At 36.1% G+C, this 27,751-nt stretch overlaps 3 protein-coding genes and 1 long non-coding RNA gene across 7 annotated transcripts; 2 read left to right on the forward strand and 2 right to left on the reverse strand.

Annotated features, from left to right (window-relative positions):
• The first annotated feature begins 1,382 nt into the window (after positions 1-1,382).
• Positions 1,383-6,989, forward strand: LOC111800607 (calcium-dependent protein kinase 20-like). The gene is made up of 7 exons (XM_023684379.2): positions 1,383-2,867; positions 3,657-3,800; positions 3,920-4,072; positions 5,252-5,367; positions 5,604-5,771; positions 6,230-6,454; positions 6,579-6,989. Exons 1-7 carry the CDS (start codon positions 1,991-1,993, stop codon positions 6,642-6,644), a joined length of 1,749 nt encoding a protein of 582 aa, XP_023540147.1. The 5' UTR covers positions 1,383-1,990; the 3' UTR covers positions 6,645-6,989.
• Positions 6,990-14,277: 7,288 nt separating this feature from the next.
• Positions 14,278-20,790, forward strand: LOC111800042 (ABC transporter G family member 22-like). Of its 4 annotated transcripts, none has more exons than XM_023683618.2 (11): positions 14,278-14,371; positions 14,491-14,895; positions 16,639-16,709; positions 17,337-17,572; positions 17,682-17,837; positions 17,935-18,118; positions 18,211-18,519; positions 18,744-19,031; positions 19,173-19,457; positions 19,573-19,680; positions 20,130-20,790. In XM_023683618.2, exons 2-11 carry the CDS (start codon positions 14,511-14,513, stop codon positions 20,346-20,348), a joined length of 2,241 nt encoding a protein of 746 aa, XP_023539386.1. In that variant the 5' UTR covers positions 14,278-14,371; positions 14,491-14,510; the 3' UTR covers positions 20,349-20,790. The 4 variants fall into 4 exon arrangements, with proteins under 4 accessions (XP_023539386.1, XP_023539387.1, XP_086982184.1 ...); XM_023683619.2 differs by having other exon boundaries at positions 14,299-14,371; positions 14,495-14,895; XM_087126058.1 differs by having other exon boundaries at positions 14,337-14,895.
• LOC111800044 (uncharacterized) lies at positions 14,726-18,293 on the reverse strand. The gene is made up of 5 exons (XR_002815953.2): positions 18,153-18,293; positions 17,915-18,077; positions 17,414-17,533; positions 17,241-17,316; positions 14,726-14,862 (listed from the first exon to the last, which is right to left on the reverse strand). It is a non-coding gene; the product is annotated as an uncharacterized LOC111800044 (long non-coding RNA).
• CRTISO (carotenoid isomerase) lies at positions 20,041-27,399 on the reverse strand. The gene is made up of 14 exons (XM_087126060.1): positions 26,510-27,399; positions 25,002-25,208; positions 24,813-24,912; positions 24,437-24,519; positions 24,255-24,311; positions 24,029-24,181; positions 23,320-23,398; positions 23,050-23,198; positions 22,822-22,956; positions 21,780-21,893; positions 21,396-21,506; positions 21,205-21,313; positions 20,819-20,929; positions 20,041-20,679 (listed from the first exon to the last, which is right to left on the reverse strand). Exons 1-13 carry the CDS (start codon positions 27,014-27,016, stop codon positions 20,856-20,858), a joined length of 1,878 nt encoding a protein of 625 aa, XP_086982186.1. The 5' UTR covers positions 27,017-27,399; the 3' UTR covers positions 20,041-20,679; positions 20,819-20,855.
• Between the last annotated feature and the right edge of the window lie 352 nt (positions 27,400-27,751).

Genomic DNA, 27,751 nt, shown 5'->3' on the forward strand with positions numbered 1-27,751 from the left:
ATTTATAATTATTTTTTAAATTCATCCTCAGCTAATCTCCTTTAATTAAACAAAATAACAAAAAAAAAAAAAAAGATAAGATAGTTTTAAATTAAAAAAGAAAAATATTTTATTATTTATTATAATATTGTGATATTGTTGTGGGGATGGTTAGTTAAGAAAAAAAAAAGGACAAAAAATTAAATTGCGTATGTTTTGAATTGTTCTTCTTGATTTTATTTAATTTTGTTATTTAAAAAATATATATTTAAGCTTGCCGGCTGTCGGCCTAGAAAGTATTATTATTTTAATCTTTATTTAATTATTAGAAAATTTAGAAGGTTAGTTGAAGACTTGAAGTGGATGAAAAGATGGGGGAAAACGCCGTTTGAATTTTTATTTTAATTTTGGACTTAAATTTTGACCAAGTAGCTTCCATTTTTTTTTTTTTTATTTATTTTGGCTTATATAATTATTAATTAAATTATAAATTTGTATCTATTTTGTTAATAAATTTGTATTTTAAAGTTTATAGATCAAGACGCATTTTGACCGTTTTAATTTTTTTAATATTTATTAGAAAAAAAAATGATAGATAAAAATTTTAATTTTAAACACACATTTTCTAAAATTTTAAAATGAAAGCTATCATTTTCTTCTCAAATTTTATGATTAAGTGTGAAATTTAATAAATAAGATATGTTAATATATTTTGGACTAAATGTGAAAATTTTAATAAAAGTTTTTAAATTAAAATATGAAAATGAAAATAGTAAATTTATAATTTTTTAAAGTTTTATATAAAAATTCGAGAAATTAAGAAATAACATTTGAAAGTTTAATAATAAAAATGATATTTAAAATTTTAAATTTGTTCCATCTCAGTCTTTATTCTTAATATTTATTTTTATTTTAAATAAAAATAATGTTGAGATAGTGTTAAAAAAAAAATAAATACGAGATTGATAAAATAATATAATTAAAATAGTTATTTTTAAAATTTTGTTGATTAAATTATATAGACATTATAAAATTTAGAAATAACCATAATTTTTATTTTTTAAAAAAAATCAAAAGTTTGGTTTATTTTCTCATTATTTCTCTACCATCAAATTTATATTTTGTAAGAAAACAAATAGGTTTTTTTTAGCTAAATTCTAAATATATAAACTTTTTTAAAATATACGATAACAAAAAAAAAAAAAAAAAAAAAAAAATAATAATAATAATTAATATATATATATATATATAATGTTTATAAGATTAATTTTAAAAATAAAGTAATTATTTTTTAAAAAAATCCGAAGGATTCGACTATCTCCTAGCAAAGCCTTGTTGAAATTAAAAAGAAAAAAAGAAAAAAAAATGGTAAATATAAAATAATGATGAGGAGCTTCAACGAAAACCATGCATGCAAGAGCCGTCGATGGAGGAGGATTCCGAGCGATAATCTCTCCTTCTCTCTTTCTCTCTCTATTAGCACGCATGCAGCTCGGGCGTTGATCGAATGAGGAGCTTCCATCGCTGAATGATTGACGATGATGATCAATTTCAGAGGATTTCATCGTCAATTTCGCCTTCTCCACTTGGTTTCAACCTTTTACTTTCACTTTCCATTGTTTTCTTCCATTTTCTTTTCCTCCAAAATTCTCTCCTCTTTTCATTTTCTGGAATTCGAATCTGCTTGATGATGATACACGTTTTTTTAATTAATTTCAATTTGTCTCTGTTTATATACATATATGTTGATTGGATTTGAGATTTCAGAGGACGACGTTTTTCCTGTTGAATGAATGATTGCATTCACGATGGAGGATATTTGTGATTTTCGTGTTTTCGTGTTTATTTTTGTCGAATCTATCGAGTTGAAGATGTTGGTTGTTTCTTCGGGGTGATTTGATCTAATTAGGGAGGTTTGGATTGAATGCTCTGGTTCTTCATGGGGATCTATTCTTATGAGGAGATTCAGGGGAGGGAGATTATGTCAAGAACTTAAGAGGTTGGTAAATTGATGGGGAACACATGTGTAGGACCAAATCTCGGCAATAATGGATTCTTGAAATCTGTTACGGCCGCAGTATGGCCAAGCCGACCACCGGAGGAAAGACTTCCTCCGCCTAAGGATGGGGCCGACAGCAAAAGTAAGGCAAATGCGAGTTCGGATTCAACCAAGAACGACGATGCTTCTAAAGATTCAGATCCCAGTGGTGTTCAAAATACGCCGCCTGAAACCGTGAAAATTGGTAATAATGATCCACAAAAAGCAGTGGAGCGTGAGATGTCGTCTAGAGTGATTAAAGATGAAACTAGGGCACCAGACGGAACAAAATCGAAAAAGGTCTCTAACTTTAAGAGAGTATCCAGCGCAGGACTTCAAATTGATTCGGTGTTAGGGCGAAAAACGGACAATATTAAGGATCATTACACATTGGGGCGGAAGCTCGGACAGGGGCAGTTCGGGACGACATTTCTTTGTGTGGCGAAGGAATCGGGGAAAGAATTTGCGTGCAAATCTATAGCGAAAAGGAAATTGACGACGAAAGAGGATGTGGAGGATGTTAGAAGAGAGATACAGATAATGCACCATTTAGCAGGTCATCCTAATGTGATTCAGATTGTGGGGGCTTATGAGGACGCGGTGGCAGTTCATGTCGTAATGGAGCTTTGTGCGGGTGGGGAATTGTTTGATAGGATTATACAGAGGGGTCATTATACGGAGAAAAAGGCTGCTGAATTAGCTAGAATCATAGTCGGTGTTGTCGAGGCATGCCATTCTCTGGGTGTCATGCATAGGGATTTGAAACCAGAGAATTTTCTTTTCATCAGTCAAGAAGAGGAGTCTGCACTTAAGACCATAGATTTTGGGCTCTCCATGTTCTTTAGGCCAGGTAACATCTTTCAACTCTTTCTTTTTGTTTGATGAAATAGTTTCTCGAAATCGTCGTTCGTAAGGCTTATTATTTTAGACCTTGCTTTAAGTTAGTTTTGATTGGATTCCACTATTGAAGGAAAGCTATAAGGTAAAAGTTTAGGAGGCAAGTTAGAGCGAAGTTTTGAAGTCTTTTAGTATAATGACAGCGATAATTGACATATGTTATTGACACTCCTAACTCTAAAATAAAAAAGAAAGAAAAAGTGGGATAAAGATTTGTACTTCCAAATTTGAAAGAGAAGTTATGCTCATGTTGAAATGCTGAAGTTTGAATATTAAACAACTAAGGTAATTGTCCCTTTTTGTTCTTCGGGCATATACGACCTCGAAATAGTAATTTCTCAAGTCAGCACGTGGTGGTAGTGATTAACCTTGTCGAGCTGACTTGATGCAGCACATATATTGATCTAGAGATCAAGAGCCGACAGGCAACAACCTTTTTGAAAGAATATGCATTAAATTAGAATTACTTCATGTATAGAGAAGCTTGCATCATCTTTCTGTCATACTGCTTAAAGGGACGCGAAGTAATGTTTCTGACGATCAAATAGATTTTAATGGTTAGGATCGTGTACCGGCAAGCTGTGACCGAACGGTTGAGTTAGTTTGAAATTATTCTTCACGAATAGTTATGTTTATGAAGAAACTTAGTCGCAATGAGAGGTCTATTTATGAAGATTATGTTATTTATATCCACCTTGCATCTGTTTCCTTTTTAGTCTGACCAGAAATAGTTTTTTCTCAGGTGAAACTTTCACAGATGTTGTTGGTAGCCCATATTATGTAGCCCCAGAAGTATTGCGGAAGCTTTATGGGCCAGAGTGTGATGTATGGAGTGCTGGGGTTATCATATATATTTTACTGAGTGGCGTGCCTCCGTTCTGGGATGGTGAGTTTCTGGATCCAGAAACCACACCCTTTTGGATTTTCCAGCCATTAAATAGCTTCATAGGAAATAACTAACTGTATATACATGACTTGTGTCCTAAAATTCTTATGGCATACCAGAGACGGAGCAAGGAATATTTGAGCAGGTTTTGAAAGGCGACCTTGACTTTATGTCAGAACCGTGGCCTAGTATATCTGGAGACGCAAAAGATCTAGTGCGGAAAATGCTTGTAAGAGATCCCAAAAAAAGACTATCAGCCCATGAAGTCCTTTGTAAGTTTATATCTCTAGTGTATGAATTCATGGTCCCACAACATAGCATGGACAAGTTTTACTGTAATTTCTGAAAATCAATTATAAGATAATAATAATAATTTTAGTGTTACTTGTTAGCTGTAACTTACTTGCTACTTATTTACTTCTGTTACCATAATTATAATGTTTTATTTCATTATCGACTCTAAAAGAAAATCTGTTCTGGATTTAAGTGTACTAACTTCGAGGCTTCAATGACTTGGGTATCCTAATGTGAAGTTCTTGTAGCATCTGGGATATTTGGCAATGTCTAAATCTTTAGATCAGTTGACATTTACATAGGATGCCAAGAAGTATTAGATATGCTTGGTAATACATGCACGTGCATGTGTCTTCCATTTTTCGTCCATTCCATATATAGACAAGTAGATATAAACTAGGAAAGCTTTATCAGGAAGCTATATTCTGTTGCGTTTTCTTGGCGGTTTTGTTCCATTGATTTGACGTACAAAATTTAAATTGGTGTCGACTAGATTGTGCTACTTTGTGTGTGTCTGGATGGAACAATAATTAGAATAACAATTGCCATGAGATCACTTTTGCTATTTATAATTGATGAATGCCTACCTGTGAATTTAAAGAAAAAGGGTTCATCCTCCAATATGAATGTTAATTCTACTCAATGGCTGTGGAAGTGACCATGCTTGATCTTGCAAATAGGTTCACACTAACATGGTGGGGTTGAAACACAAAATCAATTCTAGTAATTTCAAATGATGTAAACAAACGTATAGGCGAAGTTCTTTTAATTGAATCTGAAATATTAAGTGAAGGACCAAGTTCATTCTATGGCTAATGTACTTGATCCAATGCTTCAAAATAAGACGTCTATGGGATCTTTAGCTGGAAGATTGTGTGACTTTGTCATCCCCTCACACAGCCCATTGGTGGCGTAAAATGGTTTCAATTGACCGTCCCCTTGGATATCTGGCTAAGAGACTCTAAAACTTCTTGTCATGCTTACAACATCTCTGTGGCTTGGATAATTAAGAGCGAGGTTTCTATTTTTTAAGTTTTTCCTCACCGTTCAGTTTTTAGCGTTGCTGTTGTTGCCTAAGATATAAGTTTTCTTATTTTCATATATCTCAATGTTAGTGTGCTTAATAGCTTTCTTATAGGGCCTTCGTGATTTTGCAGGCCACCCATGGGTAAAAGCTAATGGAGTTGCTCCTGACAAACCTCTTGATTCGGCTGTTCTAAGTCGTTTGAATCAATTCTCTGCCATGAACAGGCTGAAGAAAATAGCAATTAGAGTGAGTGCTAATCATCTAACTCTACGACTAATGATATCCAACAAACCATCACCTAGTGCCTTGCAGTGTTGAGTGAGCAGCCATCAAACACATTTTAAACAAGCATAAAAGTGCATATTAGTATGTGAAACGATTTTGATGAAGCAAATGTTTAGTTAGTTCGTGATGTGGTAGCTTCTTTCTGAAGGTTGTTGTTATTCCGGTGAGACTTTTCTCAACCTGTTGTCTATTTATAGATTATTGCAGAGAGCCTTTCTGAAGAGGAAATTGCTGGCCTCAAAGAGATGTTTAAGATGATAGACACGGACAATAGTGGTCAAATAACTCTAGAGGAATTGAAGCATGGCTTGGAAAGAGTGGGTGCTAATCTTCAGGATTCTGAAATTAGTGGGTTAATGCAAGCAGTAAGTAATGCTATACTCTCCCAGGAGAAATATTCTCTCTTTCTAGACTTCATAAAAGTTTGTTTTTTCTGTTTCCACTTGTGCTTCCTTGATTTACGTTTGATTTATTGTTAAGAGGTCAAGTCTCCGTTAGATTAGAGAAATTATGAAACCTTTAATTCTTAATCTGCTGTATGGATTGTTTCAAATGTGAAGATGGTTGCACATTTTTAATTGCATGTACATTAGTTAGCACAGGCTGTGCGGTTTTTAATATTATAGACATATTAAAGACAGAACTTGAACGATTATCATTTCAATGCCACTATCAAACTATCATAGTTAGTATCCTCGAGAAATGAGAAACATATTTCCATGACAGAATTATCAGCATATTTCTTCATGGTTCATTCCAACTTCGTGAAAGTCAGTTGTTCTCCAATTTTGGTTTTAAATATTATTTCAATTCAATATTTCAGGCAGATGTCGATAATAGTGGTACCATAGAATATGGCGAATTTGTAGCAGCAATGCTCCATTTAAACAAGGTTCAGAAAGAGGACCACCTCTTTGCTGCCTTCTCGTACTTCGACAAAGATGGGAGTGGATACATCACACAGGACGAGCTCCAACAAGCTTGCGAAAAGTTTGGTTTGCCAGACATCCGCTTAGAAGATATAATGCGTGAAGTTGACCAGGATAATGTAATCATTCTCCTCTTGATTATCTTTTCTTATTGCCTGCCTTTCTTGCTGCTTGATTGACTATGAAAATATAAAAGGGTCGTCTTCCATTTTAACAATCATGCCCCTTTTGATTTCTTTTCAGGATGGTCGAATAGATTACAGTGAGTTTGTGGCTATGATGCAAGATACTGGTTTTGTCCGGAGGTGATTGATTGTAAAGCTGCATCACGATTGGAATTAGGGAAAGCTTTTAGGCTTTAACTATTAACATGCCAAAAAATTCTGGTTCCCAACCAAGAAGACAAATTTATTTATTTTCTGGCCAGTAGGCCCAAATACATGTTTCTTTTTTTTATAGTTAGAAGTTGAAATTAATGCTTGTTTGTAAAGATGACAGGCTTCAGAGGGAGAGAGTTAGTTTCTTGTTTCTGTTAATGTTTTCCTTGTCCATATCGATTTGTTTTATATTGAGCAATTCATTTGTAATAGATCTCAAGTCTGTTTATTGAAGAATACTGATCATTATTTAATTCTTGTTCTTTGTTTACTATGATTTCTGCTCTATTTTGTACAAGATTTACTCTTTTCGATTATTGTTGTATAACTTTGCTGAAAACTCGATACTGATAGCAGTGGTTTGAACATGTCAGTACTTGAGAATTACCACTACACAGCCTCGTGGAGGATCTTAATGTAAGTTCTTCTCTTCTATTAGAATATATCTTGTGAGATACTGAACATGATTTGTTTCATTTCCTTTTCTATTTTTATTTAGCTCAAGATAATGAACATTTTGCTTTAGCCATTTTTATGTGAATTACCACAGAAGGAAGGACAGGACATGGAGCAACAATGATGGTTCAATGATTTGGTAAGGCGATTATGGTACTTTCTTGTCAAGTTCTATGCTTATAATGATTCTCATTTTCTCTTAACAGATCACCTCTAGTGTGATATCCCACGTTGGTTGGGGAGGAGAACGAAACACCCTTTATAAGGGTGTGGAAACCTTTCCCTAGCAGACACATTTTAAAGCCTTGAGGGGAAGCCCGTAAAGGAAAGCCTAAAGAAAACAATATTTGCTAGCGGTGGGCTTGGGTAGTTATTGTTGCTTCCTTTTAACTCTTTTGGATATTGACATCATCTACAGTAGTGAAAACAGTCATCTATGTTTCTTGTACATGTAATGTCTCGATAATAACCATGTGCCAATAAATGTTTGTACTTAACTGAGGTTGATTTTACGTTTGATATGTCTTTCTGATTGTGGATAGTTGACAAAAACTGATACAGTAAGATTCAAACTATTTTCTTGCCTATGTGGAAGGTTTTCCTAATCGTCACTCCTGGGGAATTATATCGGTTTCTTGAAACAGTTCACAAAGGAACCATAAAGCACATTTTCTAAGGACCTGAAAGGTAAAATGCTACCCTTCTGATAAAATGAAATTAAGTTGAATCTTGAAGTGTATGGATTCTGGTATGAATTTTCTATTCATATTGATTGATTTATTCTTGAGAGACTGTCTAAGTTTGTAGAAGTTGTTTAGATAATTAAGCTTGCATACTCAATTGGTTAAAACATATTCATACGGTCGAACGTTCAAATCACTCCACTTTTATCTATTGATTTATTCTTGAGAGACTTGTCAAAGTTTTTAGCACTTTTGAATGTGTATTTATGCACCTTGTTTATTTTGTTTCAGGTCATATTCACTTCAGTAAAAAAGTAAAAGGTGAATGCGTGTTCAAAGATGAAAATGGCGCTATTGTAAGTATCAATATCATAATCTCAAGCTCTTATCTGGATCTGAATATTGATGAACACTTTTCGGTTTTAATCCTATATTTACCTCCACAACCAAGGGCACTTCTCTTTCAATCATGGTTGGCTTAAATACATGACTCTTTTTTGTTGGCTAAATTAAATAGCGCATGATCTCCGACCTAACACTGTTTTTCATCTTTCCTTCTCCTTTTTGTTAACTTTTCGATAACATTGTTACAGTTAGCTTTTCCCTTCGTTTTCAAGCTTTCTTTCCAGGTGATGAAAGTGGGAGAAGGTAATGGAAAGTTGTCCAGTCACCCCACCAACCACTGTCACCTTCTAACCAGTTGCCTTTCTATTTGTCAATTTTAAGTCATGCAGCACCATGTGAGCCATTTTGTTGCTGTTTCTTGCCTCCATATCATTATAAACTTTCCACCTTTAATGCAAACAGATGGACAGAGCAGTGCTGTGGCTACTGAGGTTTGAAAAATCATCTCCAATTTTCATATCAATTTTCTATCTCTAAATTGTTAGGAGTCACGGACCTCCACAATGGTATAATATTGTCCACTTTGAGCATAAACTCTCATGGTTTTGCCTTGAGATTCGCCAAAATGTCTCATACCAATGGAGATGTATTCCTTACTTATAAATCCATGATCATTCCTTAAATTAGCCAATGTGGGACTCCCTCCCAACAATCCTTAACAATCCTCCCCTCGAACAAAGTACAACATAAAGCCTCTCCTGAGGCCTATGGAGCCCCCGAACAGCCTCCCTTTAATCGAGACTCGACTCCTTCTCTAGAGCTCTCGAACAAAGTACATCTTTTATTCGATACTTAGTCACTTTTGACTACACCTTCTAGGCTCATAACTTCTTTGTTCGACATTTGAGTATTCTATTTACATGTCTAAGTTAAGGGCATGACTCTAATACCATGTTAGGAATCACGGGCCTCCACAATGGTATGATATTGTTCATTTTGAGCATAATTTCTCGTCGCTTTGCTTTGGCATCCCGAGAAGTCCTCATACCAATGGAGATGTATTCCTTACAAAATTCTATGATCATTTCTTAAATTAGCCAACGTGTGACTCTCTCACAACAATCCTCAACATGAATGACCTACTTTTTAAAATTTAAGATGCACTTCTTAACTAGAACAACCAAAACACAATCCCGAAACAATAAGAACAAGCATTGTACAACTCAAGAGCTACGAAACAATACCTATAACACTAAATTGAAAGACCTTGATTTCATAGCTAGCTTAGTTCAATGGTTTTCCTCGTAGAACATCCTTCTCTAATGATCTTGTTAGCAGCAGAGCAGGAAATTCCAGCCTATTTCTTCCTTGGTTGGTGCTTCCAAGTCCACACTTGGCATGCGGATGATGATGCCTCCTCTTTGGCCTTTGCATATGATAAGTCAAGTAAGTCCCACCTAAAAGTTGATTTATATCTCAACTTTATAATCTTTTTTCTTCCCTTTGTCGTACAATAAATGGCTGGATATTGCTCTATATTGTGATCATTATCTCTTTATTTTCTTGCTATTTACATATTCCTAGTGTATTTATATAGCTGGATGGCACTTGATTGTCAATTTTTCATAATTAGGTGTGCAATTAAGTAGTCAAACCTACCACCTAGGATAAGAGAGGAGATTCGAGAAACATAAACGAGTTCAAAATTGGTTGAGTTTTGTCCTTTGTGGCAAATTTTCATCGATTAGATTACTAGAAATAGGTTCGGTTATTGATTTGTCATCGACCATTTTTTTTATAATGCCAAACTATGGTAGTTAAAGAGATGAAATATAACTTTCAATAAGTCGTTTATTTGCCTAATTTTTTAAGTAGGACTTGACTTTAATTGATTTATTATTATTATAATTATTTTTTTTTGTTAAAGTTGAATATTGCTTGATATATTCTTTTAAGTTAAATGGAGATTAATAATTACATGCTTCTAAGTTCAAATTAAATTTCAAAAGTTTGTAATTAAGAATTATATATATATATATATACTCATGATACTCATTAACCATTGAACTTTTATTCTTAAAAATATGAAAAGAAAACCTATTATAATTCTAAAAACCTAGTATATTTATTAAAATTGAATTAATATTTAAAAAAAATGAAAAGGAAAGGAAAGAAAAATGACTTTAAACCTACATATCAAGTTTGACAATTGGGCAAAAGCTTCGAAGTGATTGATTCCACTAAAAAACAATTTAGTGCTTTTTAATTAATAAAAAATAAAAGAAAAAAAATAAAAAAAAAATACAGGTATTGTATTAAATAGTCAAATCTTGATAATGAAAAGTAAAAAAAAACATTCATATTTTTGGGAAAAAAGAAAAAGGATGGGAGCAAATGTCCCATCCAAAATGCGTGATCTATAAGTCCACGTGGAGGAACTACGTGTCAAACGCATATCCTTGTGCCACCTGTCGTTGATTTTGCAGTGGTGACTCACAACCAATCAACCTAGTTTAGCTGTCACTTAATAACTCGCTCCTTCTGATCCTAAAACGTGGCAAGAGAATGACGGGCCAGCTGGCATCCTTCCTTTTTTTTCTTTTATATTTTGTTATTAGAATTTGAAAAGACAAAAAGGTTAATCGTTTAGCAGAAGTTAATGCCCAAAAATGTTTCAATTGGGGGGTTTTTGGTAATTGTATGGAATATTTATATATATTCTTTGAAAATATATAATTTTGGAGTATAGTATAAAGGTCGACAATTCCATATTCTAGAGTAACCTCCATTGAGTCTGTACACCTAGGTCAAAGCGGTTGTTCTCCAAAAACACAAGTATCTACGAAGTCACAACACTATGAAAGTTCAAAAAAAAAAAAAAAAAAAAGAATTAGAAAATATTAATTACAGCGACTAGATAGACAAAACATGTAGATATCGATTTAAAACTTTTTGAAGTATAGGGACTAAATTGATACGATCAAGAATTTATAAATCAATCTTATAATTTAAAAAAAAAAAATCAACCCTTTAAATGTACTAGCTTAGATTGACGAACACGGGTTCAATTTATGTAAATTAGTTAAATAAAAGCTATATGAATTTAGATTTTTTTAATTAAGCTAATGAACTCAAATTCATTGAAATTAGGAGCTAAATATCTCATTATTTATTAATAGGTTTATATTTATATTAACAGAAGTTCTTACATAAATATATATTTTCATAAAAATTATATGATAAATTAAAAATAAAACGGGGTGAAAATTTAAAAATAAAAAATAAAAATAAAATAAAAAGGAGGGGCCAATGACGGAGAAGGTCACATCCCTGTCACGTGGTATTACCTGAGGAGTCGGGCACCGCCTCTCATCTCTTTATATTTTTCCATAAAAAATTTATATATATATATATATTTCTTTATATATTTCTTTTTTTCATTTTAAAATTTTTGGTTTTTGAATACAAATTAATTAATTAATTTGGTCATTGTCGACGTTCTCCCTTAAAGCCGTCTCTAATTAATATGATCGAGACTCTTATTTAAAAAAAAATAATCAATTTTGATATTAGTAAATTTCATATACGGTTCATAAGTGTATATGAAACATGAACCGATGTACCATATCAGAAAGATTCAAATATCTAATCTTTTGATCGAGAGTATATCCATACATAAATTAATTAAAAATAAATTTTAATTTAATTAAATAAAAAATAAAACATATCATATATTCTATACCATAATTACAAATAATCAAATCCAAACTTTTAAAATCATATAAATTAAAACAAAACTAATTTTATGATTTTTTTTTTGGTATTTTATTTTTATATATATAGGGATAGTTTAAGAATGATAAGAAGTTGTACTACAAAATTATATTTAAACAAATTAATATTGATTTATAATCAATTAATTATTTATAATACGTTTGTAACATTGAGATTATTGATTAATTGTTGTTATTTAGTTTATTTTTATTAAGTTAATTAAATTTTGATTCTATTTTTTTTTTTTTATTAACAAAAATTTTAGATTTTTGAACCATGAATATTAATAATTATTTTTAAACAAATAATTTATAAAAATATATAAATAAAAATAAAAAACAATAATAAAAAACAATAAAGAAAATAAATAAATTTAAAAGTTTAGAAGATAATATGGGAAATTAAAGAGGGAGAGGTTTGTGTTCAATGATTAATGGATAAGATCCTAATCACACAAATATCGAACCAAATTATTAAGCTGCTTAATCATCAATTTAGAGTCCAAGAGTGAGCGGTATTAAGTCGCTAATGGTCGAGATTACATATCTTATCCAATTTAGCTATATTTAGGTGGACGAAAAAACAGTTATTTTTCCTACCAGTTTCATGATCGTTTTAATTTAAAACTTTACAAAATGTTGATTTTCTTTTTTTTTTTTTAATTTTATAGATATTTTCAATATTTGAATATCGATAACTAAAAACTCGAGTAAATTACATTACAAGTAACCGTTTTTTTTTTAGGGTTATTTACAATTATGAACATTGGTAGTATTAAAAGTGTTGTTGAATTCCTTTGTGTAGAGGTAATGTAATAGCAAAGAATGGCCTCACATTTGGTCACCAAAAAGGTCTTCAAACTCAAAACAAAAATTTGATTCTTTTGGCCTTTTAAATTCATCAAGCAATGCATGAGTTCTTCAAACACTTCATTATTGTGAAAAGCTTTTCCCTTAATTGGACTAAAAACCCTAATTTACAAAGCAAAATGACGCCCACAAAAAACTCGTGTCATCGTATCGTTGATACATACGTATTTGCTAAACACGTGTTTATGTTCCCTATGTTTGAGTGTTTTTTCTATTTGGTCCTTCCGGATAAAAGTGACTAATGGTAAACTACATAAGAGGAATTACATTATTTCTAAGAAGAATATTCAAAATATTTACCAGCTTTTTAGAAACTCAGATGAATTGACTTAATCCTGAACCTAACAATCCAAGTTTTTGTTGGAGCAAGAACCCTTGAATCAGCTTTTCTAGGGAAGAAAGCCTGTATCGTACTTACCGGGGGAGCTTCATTCCAAAAGGCAAACGTCCGAAAAAACAAGCTACGAAAAATATATATATATATATATATATATATATATATATATATATATATATATATATATATTGGGTTTATTCAATCCATAAATCTCGAGTCCAATCCCTTGTTGTCATAGATCAGAGGAATGCTTCCTCAGATTCTGGATCCCTCTCTCAAAGAGAATGAATCTTTTTATCCAAGGATCAGAAGGAAAAAAAAAAAAAAAAAAAAAAAGGTCCGGCAGCTGTGACCAATCTTCAAGTTTGATTCATTGGGGTTCGAAAATGCGAGATATCTATGGGTTCGAAAGAAGAAAAATCCGCTGACGCGACTATTTTAGTCGCGGGATCGGCCCTCGCCATATGGTTCTGCAGCATGCGGAACACGACGATCATTAGAAATAAAAATTAACACATTTTTATACAAAATTTGGATCATGCTAGAATTAGATTATGTTTCGAGAAGCCAGATTTAAAACCTTGTTCTAAATTAAATCACACTAGAATTATATATAACTAGGAGGACTAAATTGAAAAACAAACCAAATATTAGGGATTAAAAAAATAAAATTTAAAATTTCCAAAACAAAAAAAAAAAAATATTGAAAACGTTGGGTAAGATATTGTACCAAACGCAATGTACATGCATTTATTTTCCTATTAAGGAGGGTTCGTTCCTTGAAAATGAAATTGATTTCTCTAAGAATACGAAAAAAAATACGAAACTTTGTAACACGTGTACGGGCAAGATGGTAGGGTTGTTTTGAGAATGATTGATGCTCGGTGAGATAAGGTGCAAAATGTCTCACCTTTCATTATTAGAAAAAGAAAAAGAAAAAAAAGCCTTCCTTAAAAAAACATACAATTTCTAAAGTCTAGTAACATCAAATATGGGATATTAGGCACACTTGTTATATACCATAAAACATAAGGGTATTTTCGGTACTAAAAAAACAAACTATTCCCTCTCCTAATGGCTCTTTATATAAGAAGTGAATGAGCACCATTGATGGTGCAATAGATTGAGCCAACTCTTTCTCTCTCTAAAGCTCTTCACTTCTGAATCTCCACTCTCCTTCAACATCACCAAAAAGGTATGGTCAATATGAACTATGAATCTTCTTTCACAATGGCGAATTGTCAAACCATTACTCTTAATCATTACACATTCATCATAGCATATATATATGTGTGTGTGTGTGACATGACTTAGATAGGAAGGTTGGAGACGACATGGAGAAAACAAGTTCGTTAGGATTGGCGAGGACGAAATCCGATCAACTGTTGGAGAAGGTGGCAGCAGCATTCAAGTCACCGACGTCGAGCAGAGAGGCAAATGGGGTGGTCGGGGAGAGTGGTAGCTCGACGTTGTCGAGGAAGCCGAGCAAGCAGACGCTGACAGCTCCTTCACCGGGGTGTGGCAGTGGCAGTGGTCGAAACACACACATCAGGAAGTCTAGGAGTGCACAACTGAAGCTGGATTTGGATGACTTGGGCAGTGGTGCAGCCCTGAGTAGAGCTTCAAGTGCTAGCTTGGGCTTGTCATTCTCCTTCACTGGCTTCACACTGCCACCTGATGAAATTGCTGATTCCAAGACATTTAGTGATGAAGATATACGTAAGTAATTCTATAGCCTTCCTTGAACATGACTTGTTCTATAAATTCAACGACTGTCTTCGAGTTCTAAATGATATACGTGTCGGTCTATAGTATAGCTCTTTACACGGAAAGAAATTTAGTTGAGAATTTAGAATGAAATCCACACAAACAAGAACATAAGCGAATACTCATGAAACAAAATTCTTCAAATTCAATACAAACTACTAATTTTCGAAGATTAGTTTCGATTTCTTCGTCATCTACTTTCTTTTATGTTCTTCACGTTCTCTTCCTACTTTTTCAATATGGTTCACACAATGTGTTTGGTAAAGGAAGATGAGAGACCGTTGGGCTATGGGTCCCGTTTTTCTGAACCCCGTTTTTGTTTGGTAAAGAGAAAGTGTCATGGTTTCGCTTACAATGGGAAAGCTAAATATAGTTGTGGCAATAAAAGTACTCAAATCTTGTGGTTATATGCTTGACCTTCTGCCTCTGTATTCTATTGAAGCATGGGAAGATAAGGCTTAAAAGAGTGACTGTCATATCCTCATACCAATTTAACAATCATAATACTTTTTTAATGTTCTTTTCTGTACTTTTGGCTCTATGGTCTATTATTAAAAATCCCCCCAAATTCAAGTACTTGAAGTACAATTTTGGAGTTTACAGCATTCAATCTTTCCGTCTAAAGATTCTTAACGAGGAACAGTGACGTAGAGTATTTTTGTGAGATCCCACATTGGTTGGAGAGGGGAACGAAGGATTCCTTCGAAGGGTGTGGAAACCTCTCCCTAGTATATGCGTTTTAAAACTTTGAGGGGAAGCCCTTGAAGGGAAAGCACAAAAAGGATAATGTCTACTAGTGGTGGGCTTGAGTAACAAATGGTATCAGAGACAGACATCGGGCGGTGTGCCAGCGAGGACGTTGGGCCCCCAAGGGGGGTGAATTGTGAGATCCGACATCGGTGGGCTTGGGATATTACAATTTTTCCTCCTTTTACTTTTAAAACTCTATTGCTGCAACAGAACCAGCAATTTGCTTGGCTTGGATTTTCTCTCTGTTTTCTCTTCTTCCTTTTTTTGTTTTTTTTTTTTCGGTGGGGGGTTGATTTGGCCTTATCTGGGACACTTATGCTTCTTTGTCTGGTAATAGATACCAAACTTGTGAAGGAAAGGCTATTAGGTGGTACTACTAATCAAATCAGCAGACTGACTAGGGCCCATGTGTTATTATTGAAAGAAAAGTTCAATCATTGAAGACTTCAATTTCATATTTGTAGACTCACCCTCAAATTCCTTTACCTACCTTTGACTCCTTCCCAGTATATCCAATTGACATTATTTACTCTTTCTGACTCTTCTATAGATGATTATTTTCGAACGTTTCGGGCTGCTTCCAATGCTTTTAGTCCATTGTTAGCTGCCGAAAACTATTATTAGGACATTACGTGTGTGTTAGTCACTAGGTAAGGAGTTGGTTACAAAGAAAGTGAATCAGCAAGGACATATGCAATCAATGGTTTACTTAGTAAGGCTTGAGTTCTACTCAGAAGTGAGAGGTCTAAGTTCCTTAAATTACTTGGGGTGTTTTTTTAATATCTTTCTCTCTGTATGGTGTTTTCTTTTCAACTTTAATCATTTCCAATAGAAGTTGGCTTCTCATATAAGAAAATAATGGTAGTTCTACATTTCAAGAAAGAAGTATCTTGGGGTAAATTCCCGCTTCGACCGTCTAACGTTTATATGCATATAATATAACAGCAGAGGATGTACAAGCAGGAACACGCAAGGCCAGATTTCAAACAGAACCAACCATGCCTATTCATCTCAAGGTAAATAAAGTGTAATGTCACCATTGAAATAAAGTGATTCTCCCCCAATACATGGCCACCTAATCTTTGATAACCAAAAACAAAAAAGAAAAAAAAATGAGTGTTCAAAGTTGTATGGTTCTGTTTTTCTGATGTCAAATGAATTATGGCTATCTATTTGGACAGGCAAAAACAGGGAGATTGATGTAGAGATTAAAGCACAATCCCCATAGAACATGGCTAAGCTAGCATGCAAATTATAGCATGGTCAGGTTCAGTCTTGTACAAAGTTTCATTTTATCACCATTCATGTACAAGACTCATCCCATCTTTCCACCCAACTGAGAGAACAAAATAAGAACCAGAAAGATAAAATAAAAAACTTGAAAGGATAACTGTCCTCCTGGAATCTTAGACAAGCCTGATTTTTAGAAAACATTGAGTTCATGCACGTCAAAAATCAGGTTGTTTAAGGCTCAAAGAAGCTAATCAACGCATATCACTTTGTAGAGGGAAAGAAGTATACTTTTGGGAAACATAGACATCTCTAACCTGAGTTGAATATTTGCCCAAAATATGGTGAATAATGATTGTCTGCAACTTTACTGAACTCAGTTCATCCTGTTGTCTGGATGAAAATTTTTGCAGTTCACAGATGTTACTTATAAAGTAATTATAAAAGGATTGCGGACAAATGTGGAGAAAGAGATCCTGAATGGGATTACCGGTTTGGTACACCCAGGCGAAGTTCTGGCCTTAATGGGACCTTCTGGAAGTGGCAAGACAACATTACTCAATCTGCTCGGAGGGCGGCTCATACGATCTACAGTTGGTGGTTCAATTACCTACAATGATCAACCATACAATAAGTTCCTGAAAAGCAGGCAAGAATTCTAGACGAAGTCCACGGTTTACTCTTCAGATTCCGATACTAATGTAGAAAGATTATTAAGAAACATATTTTGATCATGACAAAATAAAATGCCATTACAGGATAGGATTCGTGATGCAGGAGGATGTTCTATTTCCCCACTTGACAGTGAAAGAAACATTGAGATATGCAGCTTTGCTACGACTGTCAAGAACATTGACAAAAGAGCAAAAGGAAAAGCGTGCTATGGACATTATCTATGAGCTGGGCCTTGAAAAGTAAAGCTTTGCAGCTCTTTCTAACTGAAAAGGCATTGAACCATACCATGTTACATTCTTCTGGAATAGGCACTCACCAATATAGATCCTCCTGCAGGTGCCAGGATACAATGATTGGTGGCTCCTTTGTCCGTGGGGTTTCGGGTGGAGAAAGGCGTCGGGTCTGTATAGGCAATGAGATCTTAATCAACCCCTCTCTCCTCTTTCTTGATGAACCAACCTCAGGCTTGGATTCTACAACTGCATTGAGAATTGTTCAGATTTTACATGAGATAGCTGAAGTATATGCACATATATATATATATATATATATACTTTTTTCCTTGGCTGATTAGCTCCAACATAGAATGATTAATCTGTTCTTCCATGGCAGGCTGGGAAGACCGTGGTGACAACGATTCACCAACCATCAAGCAGACTATTCCACAACTTCGACAAGCTAATTCTTCTTGGGAAGGGAAACTTAATCTACTATGGAAAAGCAGCAGAAGCAATGAACTATTTCTCATCTATAGGATGTTCCCCACTTATTGCAATGAATCCTGCTGAGTTCTTGCTTGACCTTGCAAATGGCAACCTCAATGATGTGTCTGTTCCATCAGAGCTAGAGGATAAGGTGCAAGTAGAGAATTCTGAGCCTGACAGTAGGCTCGATAGACCTTCTCCAGCTCTTGTGCAGGAGGTATGTTTCGGGAAATCAAGCCACATTCTTCACTTCTTTGGCTTTGATTTCAATATGATTATAATCCAGTTTGAAATAACCTGATCGTAGTAGAATTTTGATCGTCTGAATTTCATAAAATACGAGTCAAGGCATCCAGTTTTCAATTAGATTGTAATACTTGCAATAATGCGCACTGAAAATGAACGACGATGATTTGATTGGAATGCAATAATTTGAAGCAGTATCTTGTGGAGGCTTACGAGACGAGAGTTGCAGAGAAGGAAAAGAGGAAGATGCTCGCACCTCTAATGCTCGACGAAGAGCTGAAATCGAAGGTGAAGTCTTCGAAAAGGCAATGGGGAGCGAGCTGGTGGGAACAATATTCGATACTGTTCCATAGAGGAATTAAAGAAAGACGCCATGAATACTTCAGCTGGCTGAGAATCACTCAAGTTCTCGCCACCGCCGTTATCTTAGGGTTACTGTGGTGGCGATCGGAAAGTGGCACTCCAAAAGGCTTGCATGACCAGGTAGTTCAACTCCTCTATTGTTGTAGAAACTTTGAAGCTTGAAATCTTAACGATTTACAGAAGCATCGATTTATTCCGCTCAAGAATTTCACGATATTCAGGCCGTTACTTGTCTAAATGCTTTCATTTGCATTGCTGTAGGCTGGATTGCTGTTCTTCATAGCAGTGTTTTGGGGATTCTTCCCAGTGTTCACAGCAATATTCACATTCCCTCAAGAAAGAGCAATGCTAAACAAAGAAAGAGCAGCTGATATGTACAGATTCAGCGCTTACTTTTTGGCACGAACCACAAGTGATCTTCCACTTGATCTTTTGTTGCCTATTCTTTTCCTTCTCGTTGTCTACTTCATGGCAGGCCTAAGGCTTAGCGCTGCTCCTTTCTTCCTCACCATGGTCACTGTCTTCCTCTGCATTGTGGCTGCTCAGGTATGCCTTCTTCTTCTTCTTCTTCTTCTTCTTCTTCTTCTTCTTCTTCTTCTTCGGATTGAGCTCATTTGGTTTGCTTGGAGGAGTGATTTGAATGAGTTGTTTCATCATATAGGGCCTTGGCTTGGCTATTGGAGCTACGCTCATGGATGTCAAGAAGGCCACGACTTTAGCCTCGGTCACCGTCATGACCTTCATGCTTGCCGGTGGATTCTTTGTACAAGTAACGTGCTTCTCTTTCATAATGAATTTAAGTGAAGTTTTAGTTCATATTATCGAAGTTAAGCCTAGGTCGACCATAGGTAGTGGAGATGGAGACGAGAAATATAAGTTATTTACAAGTATAGAAACTAAACTTTCACAAGATCGTAAAGATTCAAGGTAGATCAGGTCTAAAATTTGACCAGCTATCAAGGTAGATCAGGTCTAAACCGGAAGCTCAGTTATTGTTCGACTGTCAAGGTAGATCAGGTCTAAAATTGAGAGCTCAGTTGTTGTCCGGCTATCAAGGTAGATCAGGTCTAAAAACGTAATTACATAAAGCATAGGAACTAAAGTTTAACAAGCATGTAACAAGATGGAATGAGTGATATACTATGAGACTCGAATTTTAACCTTGAAAACGTTAAGACGTATGGTAAAGTATTCACATATCATATCATTTTTTTGCAGAAAGTTCCGGTGTTCGTGTCTTGGATCCGTTTCGTGTCATTCAACTATCACACATACAAGCTTCTCCTAAAGGTGCAGTACAACAACATCCTACCTACCGTAAAGGGTATGAAAATGGACAACGGAGTAGTCGAAGTTACTGCTCTAATCGCCATGGCTTTCGGGTATCGTCTCTTAGCTTACATTTCGTTGAGGAGGATGAAACTATCAGGAGTTTAACAGAAACAGAATGCAAAAGATTTTCTGAGGAAGATTTACTACAAGCAATCAGAGCATTGGTTTGCTTGAGCTTGAATCTGAGTTGCAGGGTCTAACAAATAGTAAAAATCTCTATTATGGAAACTCCATTGGTAATGTACTTACCTTTTGGAGACGGTGATAGCATCGAAGGCCGAACGGGGACGTGTTATCGTCGGTATGGCTTGCTCCTGGAGGTGCATCATCTAGCTAGAACATTTAAACAGCTAAATATAGTAGCCTTTAACAGTAGAGGTTTAGTTCCAAATCCATGAACATAAAATGTTGGCAGCACCTTTCTGTTCTTCCTTTTCTACAAGAGAAACATTCAGTTCAGAGGTGCTTTTTTGGTACAAACTCGGTTATTTATTACCATTACATGAATCATAAATGTATGAATACGATGTTCGCTTCTACTGCTCTATTTATAAGGAACTATAGCAGCTACTTACACAGCAGACCATGTAAAACATTTACGGCGCCATGAACTCAAGCCAAGGTCCTTAACCAACCGAGTAGCCGAAGAAGAGCAGCATCCAAAATGGGGGACTTCTTTTCAAGCCCTGTCAAAGTAGAACGCGTTAGGAGGCAGTATAATTCTTGCCAAGCTACGACGAAACTAGATACCATCGAACACCATCGAACGATAATCGGAACTCAAAGTTATGAGTTGTATAGTTCGTGAAACAAGTAATTCATTTCAGAAATGATGATCACCAAACTAGTTCTGCAAGGTCTCAAAGTTGGGCGAACCTAACTTGCTTGAGCTAAATTCGTTTCGGAAGACTACCCGAGATTGTAAATGATCATCAAATATCTGGAAAAATTGAAAGCTCACCGATATCAGCAGCTACTCGATGCGCACACATCACTCCGGAAAAGGCTACAGCTATTACTCCTTGTCCGGGAAAGCAGCTATCACCGACACAATACAGCCCATCTATACCCTGCAGGTCATCAGCAATGGCCTTTCAGTTGGATGTAAATTAAGCACATAGATAGGAGGTTAGCATTCAATCATAAACTCACAGTTGTATTAAATGGCATTCCAAGTAATCCCTTAGGGGTTCCCCGTGGCATCGGTCCATAGGTACCATTATTACGAGCTAGGAATCGTCTGTGTGTCTTCGGTGTCCCAATCTGTCATCATTTCAGAAATTTTCAGCCAACATAGCCAGACACCCGAAAGCCATGGCGATTAGAGCAGTAACATGTACTACTATGGATCACTTTTAACAAGTTCAATCTTTGTTGAAGCTTACTTCATTTTATTATTTTGATTCGAGTTTTTACGAAACGCACCGGTATTCTGTAAGGAGAGGTGCGGTTTTTAAGTGGTCGAAGTTTCTCAAGCATAGACACTTATAAAACTCAGCAGGATTGTGTAGTAGAGCATTAGAACCAAACATATACCTCCATAAAATCAATAGATGATTTTAAGCCGGGAAATAGTTTCTTCTCTAGTCTAGAAATGATTTCATTTGCAACTTGCTCCTTCTTCTCTTCGTATTCTTTTCTGGAGAGCCCCTGGTATAGGATGCAACAACTAATCAAATGGAGGGTGAAAACAGGCCGATGGAGATTAAATCAAAGTCTAATACAAAAAAACATAATGGGAGATCCCACATCGGTTGGAGAGGGGAACGAAGCATTCCTTATAAGGGTGTGGAAACCTTTCCCTAGTAGACACGTTTTAAAATCGTGAGGTTGACGGCGATACGTAACGGGCCAAAGCGGATAATATCTACTAGCGGTCGGCTTGGGTTGTTACAAATGGTATCAGAGCCAAACATCGGACGGTGCGAGATTGTAACAACCCAAGTCCACTTCTAGCAGATATTGTCCTCTTTGGACTTTCCCTTTCGGGCTTCCCCTCAAGATTTTTAAAACGCATCTGCTAGGGAGAGGTTTCCACACCCTTATAAAGAATGCTTCATTCTTCTCCCCAACCGATGTGGGATCTCACAATCCACCCCCTTTAGGGGCTTAGCATCCTCATTGGCACATCGTCCGGTGTCTGGCTCTGATACCATTTGTAACAGCCCAAGCCCACTGCTAGCAAATATTATCATCTTTGGACTTTCCCTTCCGGCTTCCCCTCAAGATATTTAAAACGCGTCTGCTAGAAAGAGGTTTTCACACCCTTATAAAAAATGCTTCATTCTCCTTCCCAACCGATGTGGGATCTCGCAGAGACACTAGTTGGAGTAGGGAAAGACCCACTCCATAGTAGACGCGTTTTAAAAACCGTGAGACTGACGACGATACGTATATAGACCAAAGCGGACAATATCTGCTAACGGTGGGTTTGGGCTTGGGCTGTTACACATAAAATCTTTGTTGTTTCTGGAACTAGTTTAGGGTGGAGAAAGTCATAACAGATACGAAGAGTGGGACGTCCGAAGCCTAATTCTTTAAAGAAGTTAAAACTATCATTAACAAATTGTAGACTCACCTCCCAATCCTCTATGGAAGAAGTGGTAAAAATGTGAAGGATATGACGTCCCTCCGGAGCCAACGATGCATCGAGAACAGTCGGGATGCTCAGAAAGATGCTTCCATATGGCTCCTCTAACCTTCTCCAATCACTCTAATTACAATAACAATACGAAGGTTTCATAGCAATTCCATGAAAAGTTAAATGAAACTGTTGAAAGTTACAGCTAGTAAAAGTATCAACTACCTCAAGAACAAAGTGGTGACAATCTGTGTCAGGCGGTAAAACCTCAGCTTTCACCCCCATATGAATTGAAAGAAAAGATGGGGCCTTAACATAAAGTTTCTGAAAGTTCTCCTCTTCCTTGGGAAGGTCCACTCCTTTTAACAGCTTTCCTTAAACGAAACAAAGTTCATACATAATCAGTAATTAATAGAATTCTGGGGGTAAGAGGGAGATGAAACATTCAACCAAGCAATATGATAAATTCTGCTAAAGGATTTGAGAAGAACTAACCAAAGGTATCCCATCTGGTAGCATTTGATACAATAGTTTTAGCAAAGAACTCCCTTCCATCAGACAGCTTCACACCTACCTACAATATAACCAAGTAAAAAATAAACGCAAATCTAAACATCTAATTAAGTCGAACATAACTTGTGAGTTCCCACATCGGTTGGAGAGGGGAACGAAGCATTCTTTATAAGGGTGTGGAAACCTCTCCCTAGCAAACGCGTTTTAAAACCTTAAGGGAAAGCCCAAAGAGGACAATATCTTCTAGCGGTGGGCTTGGGCTGTTACAAATGATATCAGAGCCAGACACCGGGTAATGTGTCAGCGAGGAGGCTAAGCCCCTAAAGGGGGTGCACACGAGGTGGTGTGCTAGCAAGGATACTGGTCCCTGGATGGGGTTGGATTGGGGGGTCCCATATCGATTGGAGAGGAGAAGGAGTGTCAGCAAAGACGCGGGGGCCCGAGTGGGGGGTAGATTGAGGGGTCCCATATCGAATGGAGAGGGGAACAAAGCATTCTTTAAAGGGTGTGGAAACCTCTCCCTAACAAACGCATTTTAAAACCTTGAGGGGAAGCCCGAAAGAGAAAGCTCAAAGAGAACAATATCTGCTAACGGTAGGACTTAGGCTGTTACATAACTCAATTAGCTAAATTATAGATTTCAATCTTCATCCCTTGTTTGTATCATAATATTCTAAAAATAAATACTCACAGCTTTTCCATTTTCGGTTATTATCTTCGTTACGTTAGCTTTATACATTATCGAGCTGCCTTGATCAACGAGACCCTTTGCCAGGGACATTGCAATTCCACCAACACCACCAATAGGGTAGTTTATCCCACCAAAATGCCTGTCACATAAAACCTGAAGCAGACAGCATTCAGCGAAACGAGACAAAACGAAGAAAAACGTCTACCACAAACTCATAAAGCCTTACCATGGCTGCATTTATCATTGGTGTTTGCAAAGCATTCACCGTGCTAACGATAAAACACTGCATAAGCACCGAAAATAAGTTAATTTCAGAAGAAATATATGGAGTATGAAAAGAAACCCTATAATTTATAAAAGACAAAACTTACACCAAATATTCTCAATTAATCAATTCTCTGAGCTCACCTCTGCATCAATAAACGACAATAGACGGGGATCCTTAATGTACTTCCGAGCCACGTCTCCAGCATTTTGAGGCAAGTAGTACGCTGCAATGTGGATACGTTTAACTATTTTGTATATTGTATCCAAGATATCAAAAGATATTGACTGCCTAAAAATGAATAAGCAAGCATTTCTTCTTTGATGTGTTGCTTAAGGGTGAAATTTTCTTCAACCGACGAGGGAAAAGATAGATCGAGTGTCACTCCCTCAATGAACGCAGCGAAAACCCAATTAATAATGGCATATGTTTCGTATTCGTTATTTCTTACCTCAAAACTCTTACTCCTTAGAGAAAGTTTCAAAAATAAAATACAATTAACAAAATAAAAATCATTACCAAGTGTCAGGCATTCAAGAGGCTTCTGAAAGAACTGTCCGAAAAGGTATATCGGCTCCTCCAGCGATTTTAATTCCAATGAGTTTAAAGCATTGAATATCTATCCATGTAAGTAAGTTCATCACGTAAGCCAATCGTTGTGGAGAAAAAAAGCAGGAGGAAGATGCAGTCATCTCATAAAAAACTGACCTTCCAACAGGCTCCATAGAATTTGAGGACTCCTTCTCTTTCATGGGGAAAATTGCTAACAAGTTCTTCGATAAATTCACTGTATTCTCGGTGAATCCTTACCGAAAGATTCGTAGGTAGATGGAAATGAACAGTGGTTGGATCGGGAATCACTTGCATCTCACAACCGACGGCTGACAAAGCTTGTGTAATTAAATTTAGATTTCCCTGTCCACCATATTCGTTGAATAAAGAACCAAGGAGACTACCAGCCAAATGACTCAAATTGAAGAGAAAATTACAGCAAAGTTTCCTGGAAATAACTCATGAATGAAAGATGGAAGTGCAAAATGAAGCAACCATCAACCAAATGAAATGAAGTGAGCAAGATATGATCTTTTTTAACAAGCCCAGTGGTCTGAACCAGAAAACACTCTTCAGATCTTGTAGAAGAACATTGTATCTAATATACTTTATTGATCTATGCATTGATTTTTTTCTAGAGAGATGTATGCACACATTGATTTCTTTCTAGAGAAATGTGTGTCCGTATTTTATATATACGAGTATCTGGTCAGCTTATGTAACAGCCCAAACCCACCACTAGCAGATACTGTCCTCTTTAAACTTTCCCTTCCGGGCTTCCCCTCAAGGTTTTAAAAAACCTCCCCACCCTTATAAGGCATGATTCGTTCCCCTCTCTAACCGATGTGGGATCTCACTATCCACCCCCTTGGAGGCCAACGTTCTTGCTGGCTTACCGCTGAGTGTCTGGCTCTGATACTATTTGTAACAGCTCAAGCCCACCACTAGTAGATACTGTTCTCTTTGTACTTTCCCTTTTGTGCTTCCCCTCAAGGTATTAAAACGCGTTTGATAGGGAGAGGTTTCCACACCCTTATAAGGAATGCTTTGTTCTCCTCTCCAACCGATGTGGGATCTCACAGCTTATGTGCACCTCACAAGACAACCATCTAACCCTACCACATTTAGTTGTTAAGGTAACTCATAGAATATAAATTCTCAGTGCCCATCATTGTTTAAACTCATTCTCTCTAAGCCCTTCATTATTTCCATAACCCTCATTGACCATTAGGCCAACCCATAGTGAGTTTCTCAAATGTATACACACCAACGATCTCTTCATCTTAGCCACGTGTGCATTCACTTTCTCCGTGCTACTTCTCTCGTTCTCCGGTTATAGCTAAGGAACCTAAGTTAACCTTGCTCACTTATATGCTTCCACACTCGTTGAAATTCAATGTAGTGGGTGTACTTACATGGCTCTTCCCATACAATAAAGCTTAAAATCTACTTCTAACAAATGAACACTTCAATCCAGGGATAAATGATTAAGGAGACTAGTTTTTGCCCTTTCAATCACTTTAACAATCAGAGCCACAACATAACTCTCTCACAGTATGAACAAACTAAATCAAGAGCATGAACAATCATTCAAACCAAAAGGTAGTGGCATGCTTTGTATCTCAATTAAAATGATAAGTAACAACAATAATTAATGAACTAACCTTATCACTGAAACCAAACATTACAGAAGATCCAACATCAAAAGTATAGCCATCCCTCTGATAATAACCAGAGCTCCCACCAGGAATCACATACTTCTCCAAAACCAACACCTTAGCTCCTTTCACTGCTAATTGAGTAGAAGCAACTAAGCCCCCAATACCTGACCCAATAACAATAGCATCATAATGGCTCTTCTCCTCGCTTCCTCCTGCTGTTCTATCGCCGTCGCTCTCCACAGCTTCATCAACGCTCAATACAGATTTTGTCCTCACGATGAACTTTTCACTTCTCAAATTCACCCCAGAGAAGCCTGTATCAAGAAATTTAGCTTGCAAATTTCTGGGTTTTTGGCATCTGGGTTTGTTCCTATCTACAATTTTTTTGTTACTCAAATGAAAATACAGAGGGGTTTTGCACCCAAAATCCAAGTCAAAATGGGAATTATAAACAGCAGATGGAGAATTAAGCGGCAAACCAAGCATGGAAAGTGAGCGGAGAACAGCCATTTTGATTGTTCCGCTTCGGATTATGAAGAATTCAGTAGTTCAGCTTCGGATTATAAACCAGAGGGAGGGTTTTGATTCGAACCCATGATTCCTTTTGAAGATGAGACAAAATGGGCGTCCGATTGGCTCTTCTTTAATCGCAGAACCAAAAATAGAAATGCGTTTTTCGTTGTTTGCTTCGAGTAACTTCAATTGACGGTTGGTGGGGCGGTGGAAATTTGGAACTTCAATTACTTGGCTAGTGGGTAGCAGTGTAATCCACTTTCCTCACCCAGTGTTAATGGCTTACGTTGAGCAGAGCCATAAATGGATGAGGAATTTCGGATTTGTGGCAAGACTTCCTCGATACTCTCTCAAATTCTCCAAAATCTGAGGAGATTGAATTGGGTTCTTGAAATGGCGATTGGGTTTGTGAAAAAAAAAAAAAAAACTAGTTGACATGGTTGGATGATGAAAGTCACACATCCGCTAATTTAGGAAATGATTATGAGTTTATAATAAAAAACACTCTTTCCATTGTTACCAGTCCTTCTGGTGAAGCCCAAATTAAAGTCATAAGAACTTAAACTCAAACAGGACAATATCATATCATTATGGAGAGTCGCGTTCATCTAACAATAGTATCAGAGTCACTTAGTCGTGTCAATAGATTGGTAACATATCATTGTGGAGAGTCGTGTTCATCTAACATCAGAGTCACTTAGTCGTGTCAATAGATTGGTAAATCCTCAAATG

The sequence above is a fragment of the Cucurbita pepo genome, chromosome 8 (genome assembly GCF_057944985.1).
Source record: "Cucurbita pepo subsp. pepo isolate OVF chromosome 8, ASM5794498v1, whole genome shotgun sequence".
NCBI lineage: Eukaryota > Viridiplantae > Streptophyta > Magnoliopsida > Cucurbitales > Cucurbitaceae > Cucurbita > Cucurbita pepo.

Coding starts and splice junctions, on each gene's coding strand:
- LOC111800607 (XM_023684379.2), top strand. CDS start 1,991: ATGGGGAACACATGTGTAGGACCAAATCTCGGCAATAATGGATTCTTG. Junction 2,868..3,656: donor CTCCATGTTCTTTAGGCCAG/GTAACATCTTTC, acceptor GTTTTTTCTCAG/GTGAAACTTTCACAGATGTT. Junction 3,801..3,919: donor CGTGCCTCCGTTCTGGGATG/GTGAGTTTCTGG, acceptor ATGGCATACCAG/AGACGGAGCAAGGAATATTT.
- LOC111800042 (XM_023683618.2), top strand. CDS start 14,511: ATGGAGAAAACAAGTTCGTTAGGATTGGCGAGGACGAAATCCGATCAA. Junction 14,896..16,638: donor ATTTAGTGATGAAGATATAC/GTAAGTAATTCT, acceptor ATAATATAACAG/CAGAGGATGTACAAGCAGGA. Junction 19,681..20,129: donor CCGGTGGATTCTTTGTACAA/GTAACGTGCTTC, acceptor ATTTTTTTGCAG/AAAGTTCCGGTGTTCGTGTC.
- CRTISO (XM_087126060.1), bottom strand. CDS start 27,016: ATGGCTGTTCTCCGCTCACTTTCCATGCTTGGTTTGCCGCTTAATTCT. Junction 25,209..26,509: donor TGTTTGGTTTCAGTGATAAG/GTTAGTTCATTA, acceptor TATGGTGGACAG/GGAAATCTAAATTTAATTAC. Junction 23,399..24,028: donor TAACCGAAAATGGAAAAGCT/GTGAGTATTTAT, acceptor GTTATATTGTAG/GTAGGTGTGAAGCTGTCTGA.